Here is a 22,409-nt window from a genome sequence, read left to right as displayed (position 1 = left end):
AATAGATCATAGTTCTTGGTTAAGAAAACTGTGAGTTGTGAGACTTCTGGGTTTTGGCACAGAACACCTGAAGACCATCAGGGAAGAGTTAGAACAGGGCTGGGAATGGCTCAGTGGCTAAAAGCGGCTACCGTGCAGGCCCAAGGACAAGAGTTTGGGTTCTGTACCTATGCAGCAAGCCTGGTCCTGTCCTGCACAGGCCTGTGAACCAGCAAAGAACTGCTTTTGTTCCTTAGCCCGAAGTAGAGCATAAACAACACACTCTTGACTGACTTGGTTTTCTGGGCCGGACATCAAAAATTTTTCTTGCAGGAATTTTCTTTTTCTTTCCCCAAGTCGTGTTTCAACGCTACAGCATGCATATCCACAGAATCAATTTTACCTGAAACTTTTGGTTCCTAAAGCTGCATTCAAAATGGTGAAGAATAAATCTTAAGTTTTCTATTTTGCTGCATTTTGTATTCAAGTAATTTATAGTAGAAGATGGGATAAGTTGAAAGTAAAAATAGAAATAGCTGACATTGTTTTTCTTTTTCCTACCCAGGGATCTAAGTTCACCCAGAGGCACAAGCCAGACAAATTAGAGTTCGTTCATGAGTCAACATAATGTAAAAGAGCTGTTGTGTGGGCGAAAGGGAGGAACCAGATATTACCCACCAATAAGAAATTCCAAGATGGTAAGTAGTGTCCTTCATTCTGTTTTTGAAAATATTTGGGTCAGTGCTTACAAAGTTAGCAAGACAAACAGCTCTTTCTTCATAGGCAAGGACTGGCTCATTCAAAAATGTCTTATTGCATCTCTTTATTCGTGTGTGCGTGTGTGCGTGTGTGTGTGCGTGTGTGTGTGTGTGTGTGTGTGTGTGTGTGTGTGTGGTGGGCAGTCAGAGGATAACGTGAGGGAGTGAGTTCTCTCCTTCCATCACTTGGGTATTTGAGATAGAACTCAGGTCTTCAGGCTTGGTGGCAGGCACCTACATGCTCTGTCTTCCTTAGCTCTTGGATGTAGGGAAATCACTGACAGGTGTGACTATTGTTATGGTCATTACTAAACCGAAGACTTCTGCTATGATTTTGTTTTCTGAGTGTCTAGAATGATGCACTAGATTAATGCATATTCTCATCCTCCTCTAATACTTTAAACCTAGATTATCTATAATGTGTATGTAATGTATAATTATAAAATGGTACAGGCTTATTAAGAACAAAATTCAAACAGTTTGGAAATGTATAAGATAGAAAAGAAGAGTCTCTATTTTATCTGACATCTGTAATCCAGCTGGGATTTTTTTTCCCATGTATTTGCCTGTATGTGTTAATGAATAACATCAAGGAGACTAAAAAAATGGTATAACAACACATGAAACTGGTCAAATGTTAACAAAATATTAAAGACATCATTTCATGGTCACATACATTATCCAGTTCTTTTTGGTGATTGCTGTTTTTTTTTTTTTTTAATATAATAATTACCAGCAGCAGCAGCAGCAGCAGCAGCAGCAATAGCATTAGAACTGTGTGTGCATGCACATGTGTGATGCATGTTGAGGTCAGAGGACAGTTTGAAGCAGTTAATTCTCTCATACCATGCGGGTTCTGGAAATCAAGTGTAGGCCTTCAGTCTAGGGGACTACCATGTTTGCTTGCTGAACTGGCTCATCAGCCGTAATATGGAAGTTTTCAATACTATAGGCAAAGTCATTTTACACAGACAATTCTTTAATAAGGTTGTCCTCTTGCTTCATTTTCTTCCTGCTTTTTTTTTTTTTTTTTTTTTAATTACCCATCTGGTTGATTTTCTTCTGTTCTTCTGAGACTTCCCAGTGGATAACTTTGAGTGTGATGGTGGGTCTGGATTCCAACAACTTGGTGTTGATTACATTTGAAAGTCCACTTTCTGTCCTCTCGTTCCTGAGTTCTGAGCCACAGTTTGAGTTGGTAGAGGATAAAGGAATTTGCTGGCTTTAGGACAGCTAAATATGTCTAACTTTGTTAACTTCTGAGATGCTTTTATGGTCAATTATTTACCCATCTCAGTCACATGTGTATTGATGACAAAGCCAAGTTTTCCTCTAATGTTAAACTTTGGAACGAGGAAAAAAGTTACACAAAACAGCAGGGGCTAATGTCCTAAATTTAAATTGTGACATATTATGCATGCAACAGCTGTGAGTACCATGTTTGTAAAATGCATGCTATGCAATAAAATAGACATATTTGTTCTCGCTGCCCAACTTAGGAGATCTGTAGTTCTGCCTGGATTGTCTCCTGACCCAGGTCCCAGCACATGTTGTCATTATACTGAGTTTTCCGTTAATGATTTTTGTGGTTCTGTTGATAGTTGTGTTTCGTAAGCATGCACTTGAAAAACAATGGCTTTCTTTCATATTTTTGAGTTGCATATAACTGAAACCACACTGTGTGCATACTTCTTGTTTCTTGTTCCCAGCTTGGATTCTGCGATTCGTTCTTGCTGCTGTTTGTAATAGACTGATAAGTTTGCCAATGTGTTAGGTCATACAAACATATGTGCACTGCGGTCTGTTTACATCTCTTAACTGTGATGCACATATGCGCTGCTATCAGGTTTCCGCTATCATTACTTAACACAACACTACTGAAATAAACATTCTTCTCCTTTTCTTCTATACAGATAAGTAAGACTTTTAGTAGACATTTAAATGCCTTAGAAATGTATATGTTTATATACACACATATACATATACCTCCTTTGTCTGTGTAGCCAAATTGTTATCAGATGCACAAACACCTGCACCAGCTTTTCAAATATTGGGATTATTGGCATTTTTGCACCACATGTGGCTACAGAAAAACTTATCTTTTCATATTAGTTCATATATCTATGCATACACAAATGTATAGGTAAACTATTTTATAAAATCATGCTTTTAAAAATTGCACTGCATTGGTATACTTTTTAAAGGGTTTATTTTTTTAATTTTATGTGTATGTGTGTGTGCTTATATGTTTGTATGTACAGCACATGTGGACAGTGTCCATGGAGGCCAGTGTCAAATTCCCTGGAACTGGAGTTACAGATGGTTGTGAGCTGCCGTGTAGTTACTGGGGACCAAACTTGGTCCTCTGCAAGAGGAGCAAATGATCTTAATTCATAAACTACCTCTTCCAGTTCCATACTCGAATATTTTTATTTGAATCTCTCAAAAAATATTTTTATAAAAAGTTTTGTACTCTATATCTTAATCAGTTTTCCCTCTCCCTTAACTCGTCCCAGATCCTCCCTATCCACCCAACTTCTGTTCTCTCTTTCAAAAAAAAAATCAAAATAAACAAACTAAATAAAAACAAAAGGTAAACCAATATGACAAAAAATATTGAAATGAAACAAAAAGTGCACACACACACACACACACACACAGAAAAGAGCAAACCATGGAACCCACTTTATATTGGTCAAACCTGGGCATGGTACCTGTGTTGGAATGTGGTTAAAATACTCAGTGATACTTAACTGGAGAAAACTGATTTTCCCTTTCCCAGCAGGCATCAATAGCTTCATGTTAGGAGGGGGACTTTGTGTCCACTTTCCATCCCAGAGTCGGGATTTTTTGTCCTGTTTAAAACTATGCAAGTCTTGAGCATGCTCTCACGGTGTCTGTGAGTTTCCTTCAAGTCACCTCTGGCCCTTGCCACCTTTCTGCTTACTCTTCCACATCTATCCCCGAGCCTTGAGGGGAGGAGTTTATTTAATTGTATTTAATTGTTGAATGAGGGCATCCCAACAAACAGTTGGAAATAAACCACTCTATAAAGCCTGGAGTGAGAATAGTGTGTGCAGAGTGTGTGTACACAAAAGCCCTGAGTGTTTTTTCACATTCTCTACCTAACTGTTCTGAGGTTCCTGGTAGCATTTTTTTCATTTGTCAGTAGTTGGTTTGATCAGCCTCTCAGGTTTTGTTTGCTTTGAGGTAGAAGCTGAAGTTTATTTATTTTTTTCCATGTGAATGCAGCCAATCATTTCAGGTTTGTTTCCTGTACACCCCCGTTGTCCGCTTCTGCAGGGCCAACCTTGTTACAGAATCTGTGTGCGCATATTTCTGGGTGTCTGTTCTGCTCTGATGGTCTGTCTATCCCTGAGTTAATACAGGCTGTGTTAATTATACAGATATACAATAAGCCCTGAAGTTGGTAGAGGCAACTTTCTTCATCTCTCTTTTCTTCACTAATATCTTGGTCTTGGTCCTAAGTACTTCAATATAAAGTTTTAGAATGAGTGTAACTATTTCTTCAAAATTGGAAATTTTAATCAATGTTGCATCAGAATCCTTGATCAATTTGTGAGGAGTGATTTATTTAGTACAGAAAGCTTCCTACTCAGGAAAATAGCCTGCCTTTCCATTTTATTTAGGCTAACCTTCAACATGTCTTAATATGTTCCATAATTTTTCTTAGAGATCTTTCCATCTTGTTGAATTTATTTATGATTCAATATATGTGTTGATGATTTATTATGTAAAAATTCAATATATTTTAAAATATTTGTTTTTATGTGTACAACTTCTCTGGAGTTTCTTTTAGTTCTGATATTCAATCAGTAACTCATTTGAGTTTTACACAGACAATAGCATATCATCCATAAATAATGACATTGTTTTTCATGTCTGACTTTTATACTTTTTTTTTTTTACATTTCCTTATTGTATCTTATTGGCAAATATCTCAAATAGAATTTCAAATAAACATGATGACAGCTCAGCTCTTGTTTCAATCCTGATTTAGAGGAAAAGCTCTCAATGATTTGTCACCGAGTACTCTGTGTTCTTGTGTATGGCTGAGACCCTGTCTGAAACACAAAGCAAAACAAATGACGATAATAAAACTAAACTAAGAACTTTCTCTTTTGTCATGGTGGGATGCAATGCTCGCTCTGTTGGAATAATTTCTTAAGGATATGCTTTGTGCGAGGCATTTTTGTAGGCGATATGGACACATCAGGAAACAGAAGCAAAGATCCCTCGGCTAGGGTGCAGCTCGGTGACAGTGTGTGCTTAGCCTGTGTGAGGCTGGGGTTCAGTCCTCGCTCCAAAAGAAAAAAACGAGCTGAGAATACAGAAAAAAAAAAAAAAAGGAGACTCTGTCGTATATATGAGGGTAAACAGGAAAAAGTAGAAAAGACAGGATGTGCTGAGACTCACTTGGCTATGACTGCTGGCTTCCTGGAAGTTAAAAGTAAAAGGGCAACCCAGATGGAGTGTGCTGCCTGGACCACGGCCATTTCCTATTCTCTAACTTCACTGTGCTTATTTAACTGGCTGTGCATTCCTGGCATTCTTTCCATGTTGTTTGTGGCTGCGTCACCCTGAGCACACTCCATATCACCCTTTCACTTATTTCTTGAAGCCTCTGGACATTTCCGGAAGTTCCTTTAAAAGCTATCACCACCATTTGCATTTTCTCCATTAACCTGAAAAACAGGTTTTGTTTTCCTAGAGAGACTGTATTGAAGACAAATTTTAGAAGTTTCTTTTCATTTAGACAGATCCCCCACCACCCAAGTAGTGTCCACCCAAGTAGCATTACTGTTTTTGATGACTGTTTATGGTAAATTCTGAGCTGAAGTTACCCATCTTTCTACTGAGCATATTAATAAACATTTTCTTTCCAAGGAAAACACCTCCTCAGACTTCTTTTCTTTTGATGCTTGTTTGTTTTATAGTGTTATATTGGAGACAGACTTTCACTACATAACCCAGCCTGACCTAGACCTTAATACATAGCTCAGGCTGACTTTCAACTTGAGATCTTTCTGTGTTAGGCACACACCACCACTTTCTCACTACCGAAGAACCAACTTATAACTGATACAAGCAACACGATAGATACGATATTTAATTTAAACCTAATTTGGTGAATGTTTTCTCTTTATTTTACTACAAAAGGTTTAATGGGACTGAAACAACCTAATTTTAATGCTTAATTTGAATTTTCTTATTAATGTCTAACTTTTATGGATGGCAGAATAAAGCATATTACCTCTAATAATGAATTAAATTAACGAAGTAGTTTGTCAGGTATATACTGATAACTTAGCCTTAGTTTATCAATAAAGACCATCCTCACATGCTGATTTATTTCTTTCCCCATCTTTTACACTCTTCCTTACCAAGACCCAAGAGAAACAAAGATCGCATGCCTTTTTCATTCTTTTTGGGAAGGAAGATCTCTCTCTCTCTCTCTCTTTCTCTGCTTTAGAGATAGGGTCTCACTCTATACCCTAGGCTGGTCTTGAACTCATGATTACCTGTTTCAGCTTCCCAAGTACACAGGATTATAGGGTTAAAGGTCTGGGCTAATACATCTATGTATGTATGTATGTATGTATGTATGTATGTATGTATCTATCTATCTGTCTCTATCTATCTCTCTATCTATCTATCTGTCTATTGACCGATTGCTCTATCACCTATATATTTCTATCTATCTCTCAGCTCTATTATCTATCTATCTATCTATCTATCTATCTATCTATCTATCTACCTACCTACTATCTATCTATCTATTGACTGATCAATCTATCATATATTTCTATTTATCTCTCAGCTCTACTATATATCTACTATCATCTATCTATTTATCTACTACTTATCTACCTACTATCTCTCTCTTTCTTTCTCTACCTACCTATCATTCTATCTATATCTAGGGGTGGGGAGAACAAATAAACAAGAGGATACAGAACCTAACAACATGAATACACAAATGGTTGTTTAATACCCAATTTAAAACCTTGGGGCTGGATAAATGGCTCTGTGACTGAGAATGTGTACTGCTTCTTCAGAGGATCCAAGTTTGATTCTTAGCACAAAATCAGCCAGTTTACTTGTGGCTGCTTGTGACTCCAGCTCCAGGGGGTCTGACACCTCTGAGCTCTGTGAACAAACAGACACGCATACATATAATTAAAAATAACAATTTTTGTAAACAGGTGTGGTGCCACATTTCTGTGCTCCCAGCACCCAGGAGGCTGAAGCAGGAGAATCACAAGTTAAAGCCAACCTGGGCTCCATCGTGAGACCCTTCCTTGAAAAAAAATCTTTTGTCTCTCTTTAATATAAATATCCTCCATTTTGCAAATGTTCAGGACAACTTTTAAAGTTAACATTGTGTCTTTCATGAAAATATAAAATGAACTCATGTCAAATATTTTGTGCAACTCATTAATGAATACAGAAATTTGTGTTATATTTAGACCAGTTCAAGCGAGAATTTCAAAAACAGCTGCGAAATCAAGAATGCTTAAATGAGGTAATTTGCTAACTGATGTGATACGGCCACATTTTATGTTCGTTATCAATGTTTTCCAAGGCAAAGATGAACTGTGTCTTCGCTGGCAAAATTCCTTTGTGTTGCGTTGGACAGGAACTATTTATATTACTGCCTGTCCTCTATACTGTCTAGAGCAGTGGTTCTCAACCTGTGGGTCTCTACCCCAACACAGGTCTCATATCAGATATCCCCCATGTCATGTATTAACATTACCACCCATAACAGCAGCAAAATTACAGTTATGAAGTATTAACCAAATAATTTTATGGTTGGGGGGGGTCACCACAACATGAGAAGCTGTGTTATAGAGTCACAGGGTTAGGAAGATTGAGAAATGATGCTCTGAATCTTTCTAAAACAGCCTAGATGATAGATAGATACTCGGAAGTACACACCCATGTAAAACCAGTCATTCCCAGAAATCCACCAGACCACACCCTGACCTCCCCTGAAAGGACACACAGCAATCTCCTTGGCTCATTTCCAGCTTGTGTAGGTTTTGCTTGGCAGAAAAGACAATAGGCACATGATGAATTATATGACCATTGTAAAAGTGGATTGAAAGCCCTATCTGAGCTGATGTGTGAAACAGATGATGTAGGGATCCACGTGGTAACCTAGCTCACTGGAATCTAGACATCAGCACGCTCATCTGCATTTTAATGAGCAAGTTGAGCACAGACACAAGCGCATGTGTTCTAAACTGACTCAACCAAGAGTTAAGAGTTCTACTTCCTTCACGGTCACAAAGAAGGACCAAATATATCTGGGCACAGTGGTCTTCTATGAGACTGTTTCTCCAACCAAGGACCATGTATGGATATAACCTAGAACCCCTGCTTGGATATAGCCCATGGTAGCTCAGTATCCAAGTTAGTTCCCTAGCAAGGGGAACAGGGACTATTTCTGACATGAACTCAATGGCTGGCTCTTTGCAAATTGAGGGAGGAGGAGCCTTGCTAGGCCACAGAGGAGGACATGGCAGCCAGTCCTGGAGATACCTGATAAGCTAGGGTCAGATGGAAGGGGAGAAGGACCTCCCCTATCAGTGGACTTGGAGAGGGGAACGGGAGGAGATGAGGAGGAGAGGGTAGGATTGGGAGGGAATGACAGAGGGAGCTATGGCTGGGATACAAAGTAAATAGCACGTGATTAATATAAAATAAAAAAAGAAAAAAGTGTGTGTGTGTGAGAAATCTAGGTCAACTTTAATTTTCACAAGTTTGTGTATCTCAGAACAAAAATTTGTAAAATGTTCTATAGTGAAATTTTTACATTTGCAAACTTTCAAACCAACTTTGCCTGATCTTATTATGCATTTTTCAAAAATATTTGTGCCACTTGGGAATAGAAATACTTGTTCTTTTTAGTTAGTATGTGCTTTGCACAGTTGTGGTTGTGCCTGACACATGGCAGTAATGATTTACATTTATTTACAGTTATATAATAACCATTCTATTAATTTAAGAATAATAATATCAATTAATATTATAAATTATATTTAACATAGGTATGGCTCTAGGCATTTTAAATACATTATGGACTTTGATTTTTGCAACACCATGCAAGTGGGTCTCACTGTTTCAAAGGCCAGAACTAGCCTCAGAGACTAGTTCAATAATATCTGCCTAGATTCTAACAAGTCTTCTATTAGTCATTCTTGAGCTCTGCACTCAGTAAACATCAAATGAATAAAAGGCCCCTTTTAGAATATTTATAAATCAGATGCAAATTGCTTGGTCTATACTTACTCTTAGGGAAGTATTGAACATCTGACTTTGAAGAACTTTTTCCATCTTCTACTAGCACAGAAACAAACACCTCAGCGTTACAACTTGTGGACGTGAAATGTCTTGTTTGTCCACACTCCTTTCTTCAGCACGCTGATTTGATTCCATATACCCACTAAGGAGACACTGTCCCACTCAAGTCCCCTCTCTCCTTGATCACTGCTTTGGCCATCTCAGCTGAGGTCATTTTGAGTAAGATTTTGAATTTTAAAGTGTAGTGGGATAAAAACCATTTTCTGATTGGTTAACTCTAATTTCTTTATCATCATCATTATCCTACCATTATCTTGAGATTCATCCTAAAGCAAAAATATGATAGAGCCTTCTTTTCATGTTTAAAAACAACCATTTTACCTATTTTTTCCTCTCTTATTTAGAGCTTCCAGTAGAACTAAGACCTTTTTCTTACATATCAGAAGGTCTGGGGACTTTTTCCATTTGGGGATTATGCTCTAAAATTCTGGCTCTTATAGTTAAGCAGCTACAGGAAATACTCTCATGCTTCCTGTCCTAGTGCTAGGTTGTTGGTTCACATGTGGGCATCAAAGCAAGCTACAGAGAAAGAGATATGGTTTCCTCATAAGAGGTTAAGGTGTGTGTGTGTGTGTGTGTGTGTGTGTGTGTGTGTGTGATTTTAGAAGAAAATTAATGTTTTCTGTAGTTAGATGTTTGCCTTGAGAAACTTGAGAGGAAGCCAACCATAGTATGTACTGGATCAACTCTTGGCTGCCTCAGAAGACCACCTACTTCCTCTGCAGAGCCTGAAAATTCCAGTCAGAAAAAGATCTTTAGCATTTGATTGAAGATCATAGCTTTAGTTCTGGCAAATGCAAGAAAACAGCTATTTTTTTCTAGGAAAGCGGAAGTAGGGTTTGAGAGTAGAGAGAGCTGGGATTCCAGGGGTGGGAGTTAAGAGCTAATTTCAGGAGGGATTTAAGACAAAAGCCACCTTTGAGGACAAGAGAAGCCACCTCCTTCTTTGCCAGTCCATGTAAGCTTAGACTCATTATGGTTGCTCTTTTTCTCTTCTGCTGCCAGCTGCCTTCCTCCTCTGCTGCTAAGCCACAGAAAACCAAAGAGGCAGTTCTCCTAAGAGAAGGATAAGCAAAGGGCCTTTTGCCCAGCATACTACAAGCATGCACACCTTTATCGAGCTCACTGTGTGGGAGAATGAGGGAGACATACAGGTAATGCAGAGCAAAGTGAGGATAGAGCAAAGTGAGGATTCCTGGCATTCTAGCTGCACTCCAGCTTTCCCTACCCACTCAACTCCAGTACAGTCCTCAGCTACACTACAGAAAATATAAGCCTCCAGTTTGCTCCCTCTTTTTCAGCCTCAGAATAAACTCCCATAACCTTGACAGCCCCACCCTTATCAAGCATGGCCTTTCTAGTCTCTGTCCAGATGCTGTCCTCTTCCCCCCAAAGACAATCCTCACTTTATTCAAAATGATCTTTCCGTGAACCAGTGAACCACTTTTGATGAGTTTTGTAGTAATCCACCCTCTTGCCGTAGCCTACCTACTTGGTGATTCATTTAAGTGATGTTTCTATTAAATGAAGCTTTTTAAAGATTACAATTTCCCAGCTCCCAGTCCCGAGGATCTTTGAGTTTTTATGTATCTCAGGGACTATTTAAACAGGTCCCTGCTTTCTCTGTCCAGCACAGTCTATAACTGTATGATAGTCTGGGGAGAAAAACGCATCAGACACACTCACTCAGCAATTCAGATGAAAGAGAATCTTATATATAAGATTGGCAGCCTGTTCCACTCATTACCTCATTGATTGCCTGGAAATGTGACTGGCCTGACTGGCCAGGCAGATGCTGTCCCCCCCGCCCCCCACTTCTCTCCATTCTTCTTCCTAAAGACTTTCCTTGGGAAAAGGAAGAAGAAGTTCTCTTGCACAGAACTCAGGAATGAGGGCTATGTGGCTCATACAGAAAGGAATATTCTATGTGTGGATAGAGGGGCTAAATCCTTCTTTTGGGAAAAAAAGGGGGATTGCTAATAAAGATGAAAGAGTCCATCACTAAGGGCTACATACCAATAATCAAATAAAAATTAGATATTTACCTCAGTTTCCATAGTTTTACTTCTCTCCACTTTTTACAAGTTTTAAAATCCTTTTGGGATCCTTTTTGGGAAAAGGAATTTTGGAATGAAAATGATCATATCCAATACGTTTTTCTGCCTTTTATTACCCCAAAAGCCTTCCCCTCTCTGTTTATTCTCTAGCTTGCTCATTGCCATCAACAATGACTTTGTCCAGAGGCAGAAGGCTACTCCTGGTCTCCTCTGCTTTACTCTCCCACTTGTCAAATCCACCTCTTAGGAGCCTGTGTATTTCCACCAGTTTGCATAGCTTTAGCTCAATCCTGCGGCATATTGGAAATCTGTAAAGGAAGAAAAAAGAGACAGGAAATCGAAAGCTGAAAAGGTCAGGTTGTTAGCCAAAGATCCCATGTTTTCAGGTAAGCAAGGACAGAGAGAAGGAAATTATCATTTTGTATCATTGTTCCACACATTAACCTTCAAATCTAGAATTGTATTTGTCTGTTGATTTGTCATACTGCTTCCACCTGCCAGCCTCAGCCTCCAGTCCTACCTTGTCCAGATCAGGAGAGAACACTCCAGTTCTGGGTACCAAATGCAAATTATAAGAAATGAGCCATTTGGGAGATGGACTATGGCATTATAACTATATTGGGGCGAGAAGGAATGGTTTCTTATAAATGAATTGTTCCAAGAAAGCTGGTGAAGTTAGGCAGAGTGATACCCATTTCCAGAGTTCCAGGCCTTCAGATATGGTAGTTCGTGGTTTTGGTTGTATAAGATATATCTATGATTCACAGGGAAACAAGGGCTGGGGCTATCCAAACTTACCCCGAAATAATGTTGACAGGCTTGCTGACCAGCCTGCCTCTATCTTTAGTGGAGGGCACAAACACATTCAGCAAGCTGTAAACCCAGCAAAGACCATGCTGTAAATATTCAGAAGGCTGGATGTCAAAACCAGCCTGGCCAGTTATTCTCAAAGTACCATATACAGTGGCGCTTTCTCCAAGAAACACTCAGAAACTCACAAAACTTTGCGTTTTGGCTCTGTTACACCCATGCTGGATATTGGCTTCCTTTCCAAAATTTCTCATATTTGCATGTGTCAAGAAGACATTGTGATTAAAAAGTAAACATGCTTCTTTTTTTTTTTTAATTTGATACGTTTCCAAAATTTCTCATATTTGCATGTGTCAAGAAGACATTGTGATTAAAAAGTAAACATGCTTCTTTTTTTTTTTTTAATTTGATACGAGACCGATAATGTTCTATTGATTTGAGATCATGGTATACAGGTAAAGTGTGGAGATAATTTGTCCGGGTAGCTCTTTCGTGTTATATTTGCCAAGAAAAATAAAACCCCACTGAAGCTGTTGGCACATACCTAGAGTCTGAGCCCTCAGGTGGCTGAAACAAGGGGGTCACAAGTTCAAGGTCGGTTTGCCTTAGGAAGTAAGGCCCTATATCAAGTCAAAACATAATAAGCAAAATTAGATCCTTTAGATCCAGTTAGATCCTTTCCCAAAGAATTTAAGAAGTTAAACACAACAAATCAAGTAACCCAGTTAAAAAAACGAGGTAAAGAGCTAAACAGAATTCTCAATAGAGGAACATCGAATGGCAGAGAAACATGTAAAGAAATGCCCAACGCCTTTAGTCAACAGGGAAATGCAAATCAAAACGACCCTGAGATTTCACCTCACTCCCATCAGAATGGCTAAGATCAAAAACTCAAGTGACAACACATGCTGGAGAAGATGTGGAGAAAGAGGAACCCTCCTCCATTGCTGGTGGGAATGTAAACTTGTACAACCACTGTGGAAATCATGTTTTCTCAGATAATTAGGAATAGTGCTTCCTCAAGATCCACCTATACCACTCCCAGGCATATATCCAAAAGATGATCAAGTATACAACAAGGACATTTGCTCACCCAAATAAAGTTTGGGTGAGCAAATAAATAAAGTTTGTAGCATCTTTATTTGTAATAGCCAGAACCTGGAAACAATCCAGATGCCCCTCAACTGAGGAATGGATATAGAAATTTTGGTATATTTACACGATGGAATATTACTCAGCAATCAAAAACAAGGAAATCATGAAATTTGCAGGCAAATGGTGGGATCTAGAAATGATCATCCTGAGTGAAGTATCCCAGAAGCAGAAAGACACACATGGTATATACTCACTTATAAGTGGATATTAGACATATAATATAGGATAATTATACTAAAATCTGTACACCTAAGGAAGCTAAGAAGGAGGACCCTGGTAAGGTGCTCAATCTTCATTCAGAAAGGCAAAGAGGATGGACATCAGAAGAGGGAAAAAACAGGGAACAGGACAGGAGCCTACCACAGAGGGCCTCTGTGGTAGGGTATCAAAACATATGCTGAGATTCACAGCCAAACTTTGGGCAGCCAAACTTAGGAAAGAAGGGGGAGATAGAAAGACCTGGAGGGAACAGGAGCTTCACAAGGAGAGCAACAGAACCCAAAAATCTGGGCACAGGGGTTTTTCCGAGACTGATACTCCACACAAGGACCATGCATGGAGATAACTTAGAACTCCTGCACAGAAGTAGTCCATGGCAGCTCAGTGTCCAGGAAGGTTCCCCAATAATAGGAACAGGGACCATCTCTGACATGAACTCATGGGCTGGCTCTTTGATCACCTCCACCTGAAGGGGGAGCAGCCTTACCAGTCCACAGAAGACAAAGAAGCCAGTCCTGATAGATTAAGGTCAGATGGAAGGGGAGGAGGACCTACCCTATCATTGAACTGGGGGAGGGGCATAGGAGAAGAAGAGGAAGGGAGGGTGGGATTGGGAGGGGATAAGGGAGGGGGCTACAGCTGGGATACAAAGTGAATAAAGTATAATTAATAAGAAAAAATTCCTGTTTAGAAAAGGAGATTATTAAATGCCTCTTAAAGTGTGTGTGTGTGTGTGTGTGTGTGTGTGTGTTTGTATGCACATACGTGCACACATACAGGGGATGGGAGGGAGGGAAGGAGAGAGGGAGAGGAGAAGAACAGTAGACTAAAGCAAACAGTATATGGGCAAGTGAGGACACTGTATCTGTGATACTTGCCACATTGATTGCTCACCTTGATTTGACTTGACTGATGCCCTAGGCTAGGTGTGTGTCCACATCCTACTCAGTGCTCCACGTGTCTCTTCTGCAGAACTGGGCATGTGGTGGAGGGTAACATTCTTGTAGAGAGAAGGACCATTCTGCAGTCAAGGGTATGCGAGTAGCCGAGCTCTCTGCTCGAATCCTCAACAGGCCTTCAGGAGAATACATGCGAAGGAAGCCTGGGGAATCTGTAGCTGGATTTGATAGCCTCTTCTTATCTGTAATTTCCATGGTTTTAGTTACAGTCAAGCAGAGTATAAAAAAATTACATGGACACTCTTAGAAACAGACAACTCATGCATTTCAAATAACATTTGTTATATTATCTGCCTATAGTTCTGTTTCCGTTATAAGCTTCGTTGTTGATCTCATCTTATGCCTGTCTTTAGGCTTGATCACAGATATGTATATATAGGAGGAAACAAGAGATGTCTAATTTGGTACTATCCAAGATGTCAGGCCTCTGCTAACTCTCCCAGGACAGACTATTCTGTTCCCTTGTCCCGCTCGAGAGGCAGAAGGTCTTCCATAAGCTCAATCACTTCTTTTTAAGGTAGTAGAGGTTGGATTGGTCCAAGCGTTTTTATGTGAAAATTTTCACAACCAAATTATCTCTGTCTCCCTCTTTCAGATTTTTGTTGTTGTTGTTGTTGTATTTGGCCACAGTATTTATGTAATCATGGACTGATTATATGTGTAAATAAAAAAACCCATAAGGTTAGAAAGGTTATTTTTAAAAGATTTGGAAGTCCTGTAATAGAAAACTGTGCATTGAAAAATATTCCCAGGCTAAATGAAGACTCTGAGACATTTCAAACCATCTGAGAATTTTCCCATTCTGGCAATTTGATTTACACAGGTCCTATATGAACTTTCAAATCAACTTTTAAAGCTTAAATAGGACTAGCCAACCAACAACTATCAAGGCAGTCACAAGGCGTGCGAGGGTGTGCGTGTGTGAGAGAAAGGGAGAGAGAGAGTTTATAAATTAAAAAGGCTCTAGGGAGAAAGGAGCAGAAATGAACTCTTAGAACGAGTGTCCAGATCTACTGTTGCTTCAAATTTCAGAAGAAAGCAGGCGTCCACATTTCACCAGAAGCAAAGTGCTAGTTACACAATTGCTCCTATAACAAAAAAAAAAAAAAAAAAAAAAAAAAAAAAAAAAATCTGCAGTCAGTCCTTCCCACTTAGGAGCTATAGTATGAAAATCTATACAAGGGAGGTTCACGGCATGAAAATGTTGGTAATAATATAAATGTCTTGAAAAAAATGCCTGAAATATCAAGGCTTACGCTACTTCTAAAGAGATCCACAATGAAGGCTAATATATAAACATGAATCTATATAAGGAAATCACACAATAGTTCTCTTAAATAGCCTTCACCCTTTACCCTTGTAAAACACAGATGAATTCTACTTTTCAATAGCAAAATTACAGAAATGTCTTAGAGTTAAATGATCATAGGTAGCAGCTGGTAAGAGTTGCTTTCCTGGGGACCATTCCAAGGCTAACAGAATTACTGGTTTGCTCCGTCCCTCTCCACCAAGAAAATCGCTCTCCTGTTAGGTCAGGTGTGCTTGAAAGGATTATATCGCCTGGACAGAACAGAAGCCCCAGGATTCCTTCCCAGGCACTGCCGTTCCTCTTTCACTGAGCATCCAGGAGGAGACGCCATCAAGTATGTGCTATTGAGGTTAGTGCCATTTTCTTTTCATGAATATAGCTTCTTTGTGTGTGTATGAAGATATGAAGATTTCCAATAGTCCTTGTTTAATTGCCAAGGGGTTTCGTTTGCTTGCTTGCTTTCATTTTTGTTTACCGAGAAACAGCCTTGCTAAGTAGCCCATGCTAGCTTTGAACTCGGAAACCCCCCGCCCCCACCTTCCCCCAACCTCCACTCCCATTGTGTTCGGATAGAAACTTGTGACACACAGCCCCATGCTGTAAATGTGGGGTGTGTTTACTATCTGGAAGATCAACATTGAGCTATCCTAGAAACGTGAAGAGTTTTCCTCTGTGGGTATCTGCTCGGTCTTCACCAAGTCCCTTTGCTTTTCACTCATTTCTTTGGAGAAATCCTTGGAGTAGATTTTTCTCTGCATTATGAGAATCTTGGATTTGCTGTGACCATTTCCTGACCTGAAATTCCCATCACTAAAGAACCTCAAGATCTTCTCCTTTTCCATAAAGAGCATGAGTGGTTAGCACAGAGTCCACAAAATAACAAGACACGTGGAATTGAATTCACTATTTGTGATACATCTAAGGGAATTGTTTTTTAACAACTTCTAGGGAATTAACTTAGAATTAAATCAAAATATGTGACTTTCTTCCATGTGATCATTTATTAGAGTCATCTGATTAATGACTCAATTTTGGAGGTCAGGTTTGCATGCTTATTTCATTTCATATATGGTTTAAAACAACAAAGAAGTGAACAAATGTGTGCTCAGAAACATCCTGCTATGTGTGGTCATGTAAACAACCATTGTTCTTGTGTTTCTGGTTCATTTCCCCATGTTTCTTTCTGTAAGTTTCTCTCTCTGTGTATTTATTATATATATTTCCATTTTCATATAAAATGTAGATTTATGTATTTATTATATAAATTATATATGCTAAACATGCTTTCTACTCCACAATACAGTAGTAACAGCACTTCCTAGGGAAAATTATTTCTTTTTTCACTCTCTCCTTCCTTCCTTTTCTCCTTCCTTCCTTCCTTCCTTCCTTCCTTCCTTCCTTCCTTCCATGTTTATTTATTACTAGTGAGGGGAGGCACACATGCAAGGCATACAGGAGAAGGTCAGAGGAGAGCTTGTAGGAGGTCACTTCTCTCTTTTCACCACATGGGTTCTGGGGACCACACTCAGATTCCCAGATCTGGGGTAAGTACAGTTATCCAGTGAGCCATCCACCTGCCCCTTTAGAGAGGCACATACACAAGCAGACATGAAGGCGAAATGCACTAATAAAATAAATAAATCTAATTTTTTAATAATGCAGAGAACAATAAAGGAATACATTTGGTGTTCATCTCCAGCTTTCACATGTACCTGCACACATGTGCACCCACACATATATGAACATATACTCATATGTACATCATATACAGGCAAAAAGATTAAAACATGAAAGAAACACAATGGAAAAGACTAGAGGAAAGTGGGGTTGGAAGGAATAGCTTAAGAGCTCAATCTTTTCTGTTATAGTTTCTTAGTAACAAAAACCCAGTGTTAGTATCAGATCATTTTGACAGAGTCCAGGTAAGGCATGTTAAATTTGACTAAGGGAAAGCAGGCTTGTTACAAGTAAGAGCTACCAGAGGGGGAGAAAAATCTCAGCTTCAGAAGCTATAATTGGAAAAATATGATGTTCTGAAGAAATCCAATAGAATAATCATAGCTTCAGAGTAATATTTAAGTTGGAAAGAATTAATCTCAATAGAAGTAATTATCAGTTACATTACAGATAAAAATAGAAAAAAGATGAAACGCGCTGTATAGAAAATTGATCAAAGAGTCAAATTCACTTAATGGAATAAAGTCCAAAGAGAATTTTTTTTTTTTTTCAAGCACAGAGCTCATATTTCCCGAGGAATGTTCTATTGATAGAACTGGTTTATTCACTTCCAAACTGCAACCAAATAAGTGAACCCAGCTTGAGGATTTTATTGTCTTCATGGCAAGAAGATGAAAGCTTCACTCTGGTCATGAAGTCTTTCCTAATCTCCCTTCTCCCCCTGCCCAGCGTCTTTTCTTCACATCTAAAGCACAGAACTATTTTCTTCATAATTTTCTCCCCTTTCTGGAGAACTGGCTTCATCTGCCTCCAGAGTCACCTTCTTCCTCTCTTCACACCACTTTCCCTGTGCTCTTCCTATGCTGGTGGATGGGTGATGTGAGCACTTGCCACATCTCTCACAGAAAGTCAAGAATGTCAGCCTTCCTGAACCCAAGCGCTGTTGGCCAGGAGAACCAGGAAATACTTAAAATGTTTAACCAGGATCAGAATATTTTCTGGGGCAAAGGGTGTTGTTGCTGCAAACTACCCTGTGATATCTTTAGCTCCTTTCCTACTTAAAAGTCCTGCCATAGTTTTTCCTCATCTCTTCCTCCTTCTATTCTCGTACAGTCTTGGCGGTGCAGTGTCATAGCAGCTCAACCATGAACCAGCTAATCTTTTCTCTGAAGTTCTTCTGCCTTTGTCACACTTTTCAGTGACTCAAAGTATATTTCCCCCGAAGGACAACCACGTCATCAGGTTGCCCTGATCTTCTTTCCTTCCCTTTAGCCTCCATTGTGAGTCACGCATCATCTTTATGACATTTCAAGGTTTGGATACTCCATAGAGTGCAGGAGTGCCCAGCCTTCTCTGTGGACATCCTGCCCTCTGTCTCTGACACCCACGTCCATCTTTCTGGCTGTCTAACCATCATTAGACTCTTAGCTTCAGCTGAGACCATTCCAGGAGTGCTCAACCACAGGCTCCAATGGCAAAGCCTCTCTTCAGTTCTCCTGCTGGGAACACATTGGTCCTGGGCCTTTTGGTGGTGACTGTTTAGCTTTGAGCTCTGATAAAGAAATATTCCATTGTGTACCCACATTTCAGCCTTTATGTTCTTACCATTTAAAAAAAATGGCTTAAAAAATAATATTGGGGATTGACCTACTAAGCCCCTGGTTTCTGTTTTGATAGTTTGTTTGGAATTTTTCATCCACTAAAGCAATACTGCCAGTCTCCCGCATTTCAGCCTGTGACTGCAGCCTCAAGTTTGTCACCCTGCTCCTGTTTCTGGAGCCACCTGATGCCTGTTGGCTGCTTGTCTTGCTTGACCTCTGAGTATAGCCTCCTGCAGACAGTTTCCAGGGTCACCTGTCTGCTGTAACCCATGCCTTGTATCTCATATTGAACATTCTATTCATAAAACTTTGACTCAGTTTTTTTCCACAGAGCCACACCTGTATAGACAGACCACAGTTTAAATTACATTTCTTTCTGTTCTTCCACAATGGTACCTCCTCCAATCTAGGAAGTAATTTCCATCTCCAAGTATGAAGGAAAGTTTTCAGGTAGAGCTCCTATTCTGAAAACAACAACAACAACAACAAAAAAAACTATCGTATATTTAAGTGCTTATGCTACAGCAACATATGTTTATAGCTAACCTTTCCTTCTACTTTGTGTTACTTCTATAATCCCTGGTCCCTTCAGGAAAAGATCTCTCTCTCTCTCTCTCTCTCTCTCTCTCTCTCTCTGGTTTGCTTTAAATGCCCTTAAGTCACTTTAGATTCACAAATAATCCTACTATCTACATCTGTCCAGAGATGCATTGCTTTTCCTAAAGTAGAAAGAAAGGTAAGAGTTGAGAGAGACAAATCAGCGCTTAAGAGCACTGGTTGCTCTTCCAGAGGACCCGGGTTTGCTTCCCAGGACTCACCTGTTGGTTCACAACCATCTGTAACTCCAGTCCTAGAGGACCCAATGCCATCTTCCAGCTTCAGCGGGCATAGACATACATGCAGGCAAAACACTCTATACATAAACATAAGTCGCATGATCATCTTTTGGGAACTTGCCTGTAAATAGGATGCATTTTTCTGCCTGTAAGCAGCTCGCACGCTGCCCAGTTGCAATAAAGTGTGGAGAAAGTTCTACCAAATGGAACATGCATGAACTTTATGACCACACAAATCAGTTTGATTTATTTGCTTTGGGCAAGAGGATCAGGGGTTTCTCCACAGCCCATTTGAGCTGCTTCCTGAAGAATAAGTGTTTGGCCATAAGGGGCCAGCAACAGACCTAGGTGAAGAAACAGGAAGTGGGAAGCTATTCCAGCAAGTCAGAGCATGGCCTGTTCCATTGGGGGAAGCATGAATAAGCTGGGCGGCTCCAATGAAGCTGCTCTGAGGGGGAGGAGCAGGAAATACAGCTGGAGGGACAGGTTGAGGGTGCTGGTGAAAGATCCATGCAAAGGAGCCCAGGCCTGATCTAGGGCTGATAGTGACCACTCCCTCAAATTGAGCAATTGTTCAAGTGTCTGATGGAGTAATGCATCAAACTATATTCACAGAATTCTAAGAAAATAGCAACTATTTCCTGCTGCAGGAGCTGCATAAAGGTGGCATAGTTCTTGTAGAAGGCAGGTACTGTTCTAAACTTTTTCATACTTTATGTATAAGCATTTTTCCTTATTTATTGGACAATTTTTGGGAAATTATACTTAAAGCTCTAGTTTACCTAAGCACAATAGCATGGGCTAGTAATTCCAGCTATTCGGGAGGCTAAGGCAGGAGGATTGTCTACACAGGAGGCCAGTGTAGACAATGTCTCAAAAAATAATATAATCAAATCAAATTAAAGAAAATAAAAACAAAAAACAAAATCCAGGAAAGCAAAAGTATTGCCCAGGTCTTCCTGGAATCCTGGTATTTATTCACTTATGTTAGAATTTTGTTGCGAGTATAGAATTATATCTTAATAGAAAGAGTAACTGTGTGTATACATGCATGAATTTATTTATAAGGAGAAAGAGAAATTGAAAGAGAGAGATACATACACACACACACACACACACACACACACACACAGATAGACAGGTGTTGAGAATAGAGAAAGACTGGAAGAATTCCCATTTAGCTTTTCTTGAGGTTTTTCAGATCAAATACGAATTCCCCTGAATTACTGTTAGAATAGTCTCTCCCAGTTTCTAGTAAATGACCAACAATTTACATCTTTCACTTTCTAGAAATAGAATTGTCTCTCCAGAAAATGTAAAAAAACATCTTCAAACCTCTTCCCTTTCATGAGTTCTTTTAAACAGATGTGTTATAGGGAAGCATCATGAGAAAGATGAAATCAGGTGACGGCCCCTCCTTGGTTATGCCACAGGATGGCTCACATCTTGTCCCATGTATCTGCAGCACTGGCTACACACCAAGCCCTTGGCTACATGCCCAGGCAAGGCTCCCGGAGATAAACGGGGAGGCCTCTGTTGGCTGCTGTCTTCATATCTATTAGTCACTTCTCAGTACTCCTAGATTTTGCCTGTTCACTCCTGCATTTATGTCTTTGCCTTCTTCCTCAGACAAGAAAACGTGGGCTTCTAAAGCCAATGCTAGAACCAGAAACATCATCGATACTTACATACCCAAGGAGAGCTGTAGCCAGTGACAGAAAAGGTGAACTTGACCAGCACAAGCCACTGTTCCTGGCTTGTCATTCTCTTGGGGGAGTCAGAGAGGGCAGAGGGTATCTTTAAGTTCTTACTTGTCCACAAACCACCCAAAAGCACTGCATTGATTTTAGTGTTTCAGGCAAATTTAACAAGTACACACATTAGAGAATATGGAATCTGTGAATGGTGAAGGTTGGCTGAATGAGTTTGTTATATATGTGAAATGTACTTATTATGTGCGGGCACATATGTGGACGCTAAGAACTCAGTCAGGAATTAATCCTACACTGTTTTGACAGAATTTCTTCTCAAAGAAACCCTTAAGTCTAGGGGTGCCTCCACCTACTTGGCTGAGGCCCACCCACAGTATTAAAGTCAGTCTCCTATAAATACAGTCAATTAGTTGTAGACATTATATACATTTACACAGTTCTTTGCAGCAACACTTAGATTAGTGTTTGAATAAGTTACTGGGGCCCTATAGACTACTCAACTTGACACAACTGAAGAACCAGCCAGTCTCCATCTTAGCTTTAAAAGCCATCTTACAGTAAAGGTACACCAGTTTCATTCCTGTTTATGATTAAACCTCAAGGGTTAGGCTATGTCTTACTTGTCATCTTAACTAGAAATGGATCTGTACCGCCTGTTCCAGGAATGGCAATCATTTCTTTGTTTTAAAAATCTGTTTACAGTCATCTTGCAACCCTACTTTTGTTTCAAAAGGTTATAAGACCACCTATAACTACTTTGTTGTTATGACTACCTGTTGTTATGGCTACTCTGTTATCCCACCTTGTAACCATGTCTTTGGTTCAGGAAGTCCTTAGGACTAACTTGTTACGATGTTCTGCTCTGGTAACTCCAACTATTTTGCCAGTCAAATATCCCATTTGGACCACCCCCCTCAAACTATAAAAGCCTGTCTTCCTCACATCC

The 22,409-nt window shown here is 39.6% G+C and overlaps 1 protein-coding gene across 2 annotated transcripts in view; it reads left to right on the top strand.

Moving 5' to 3' along the window:
- Positions 1 to 585: 585 nt before the first annotated feature.
- Abca12 (ATP binding cassette subfamily A member 12) overlaps positions 586 to 22,409 on the top strand; it is a 224,706-nt gene continuing 202,882 nt past the window's right edge. The window contains exon 1 of one of the 2 annotated variants that reach the window (XM_060368592.1): positions 586 to 677. Coding sequence is in view for 1 of the 2 variants with exons in the window: in XM_060368591.1 (XP_060224574.1) it covers positions 594 to 677 (84 nt within the window). In the remaining variant the exon portion in view is untranslated. The remainder of the gene's footprint in view (positions 678 to 22,409) is intronic. The other variant, XM_060368591.1, reaches the window with a different exon arrangement.

This window comes from Meriones unguiculatus, chromosome 15 (assembly GCF_030254825.1).
Source record: "Meriones unguiculatus strain TT.TT164.6M chromosome 15, Bangor_MerUng_6.1, whole genome shotgun sequence".
NCBI lineage: Eukaryota > Metazoa > Chordata > Mammalia > Rodentia > Muridae > Meriones > Meriones unguiculatus.
Note: the sequence above shows the minus strand (reverse complement) of the source record. Positions and strands in the feature narration are given on the sequence as shown.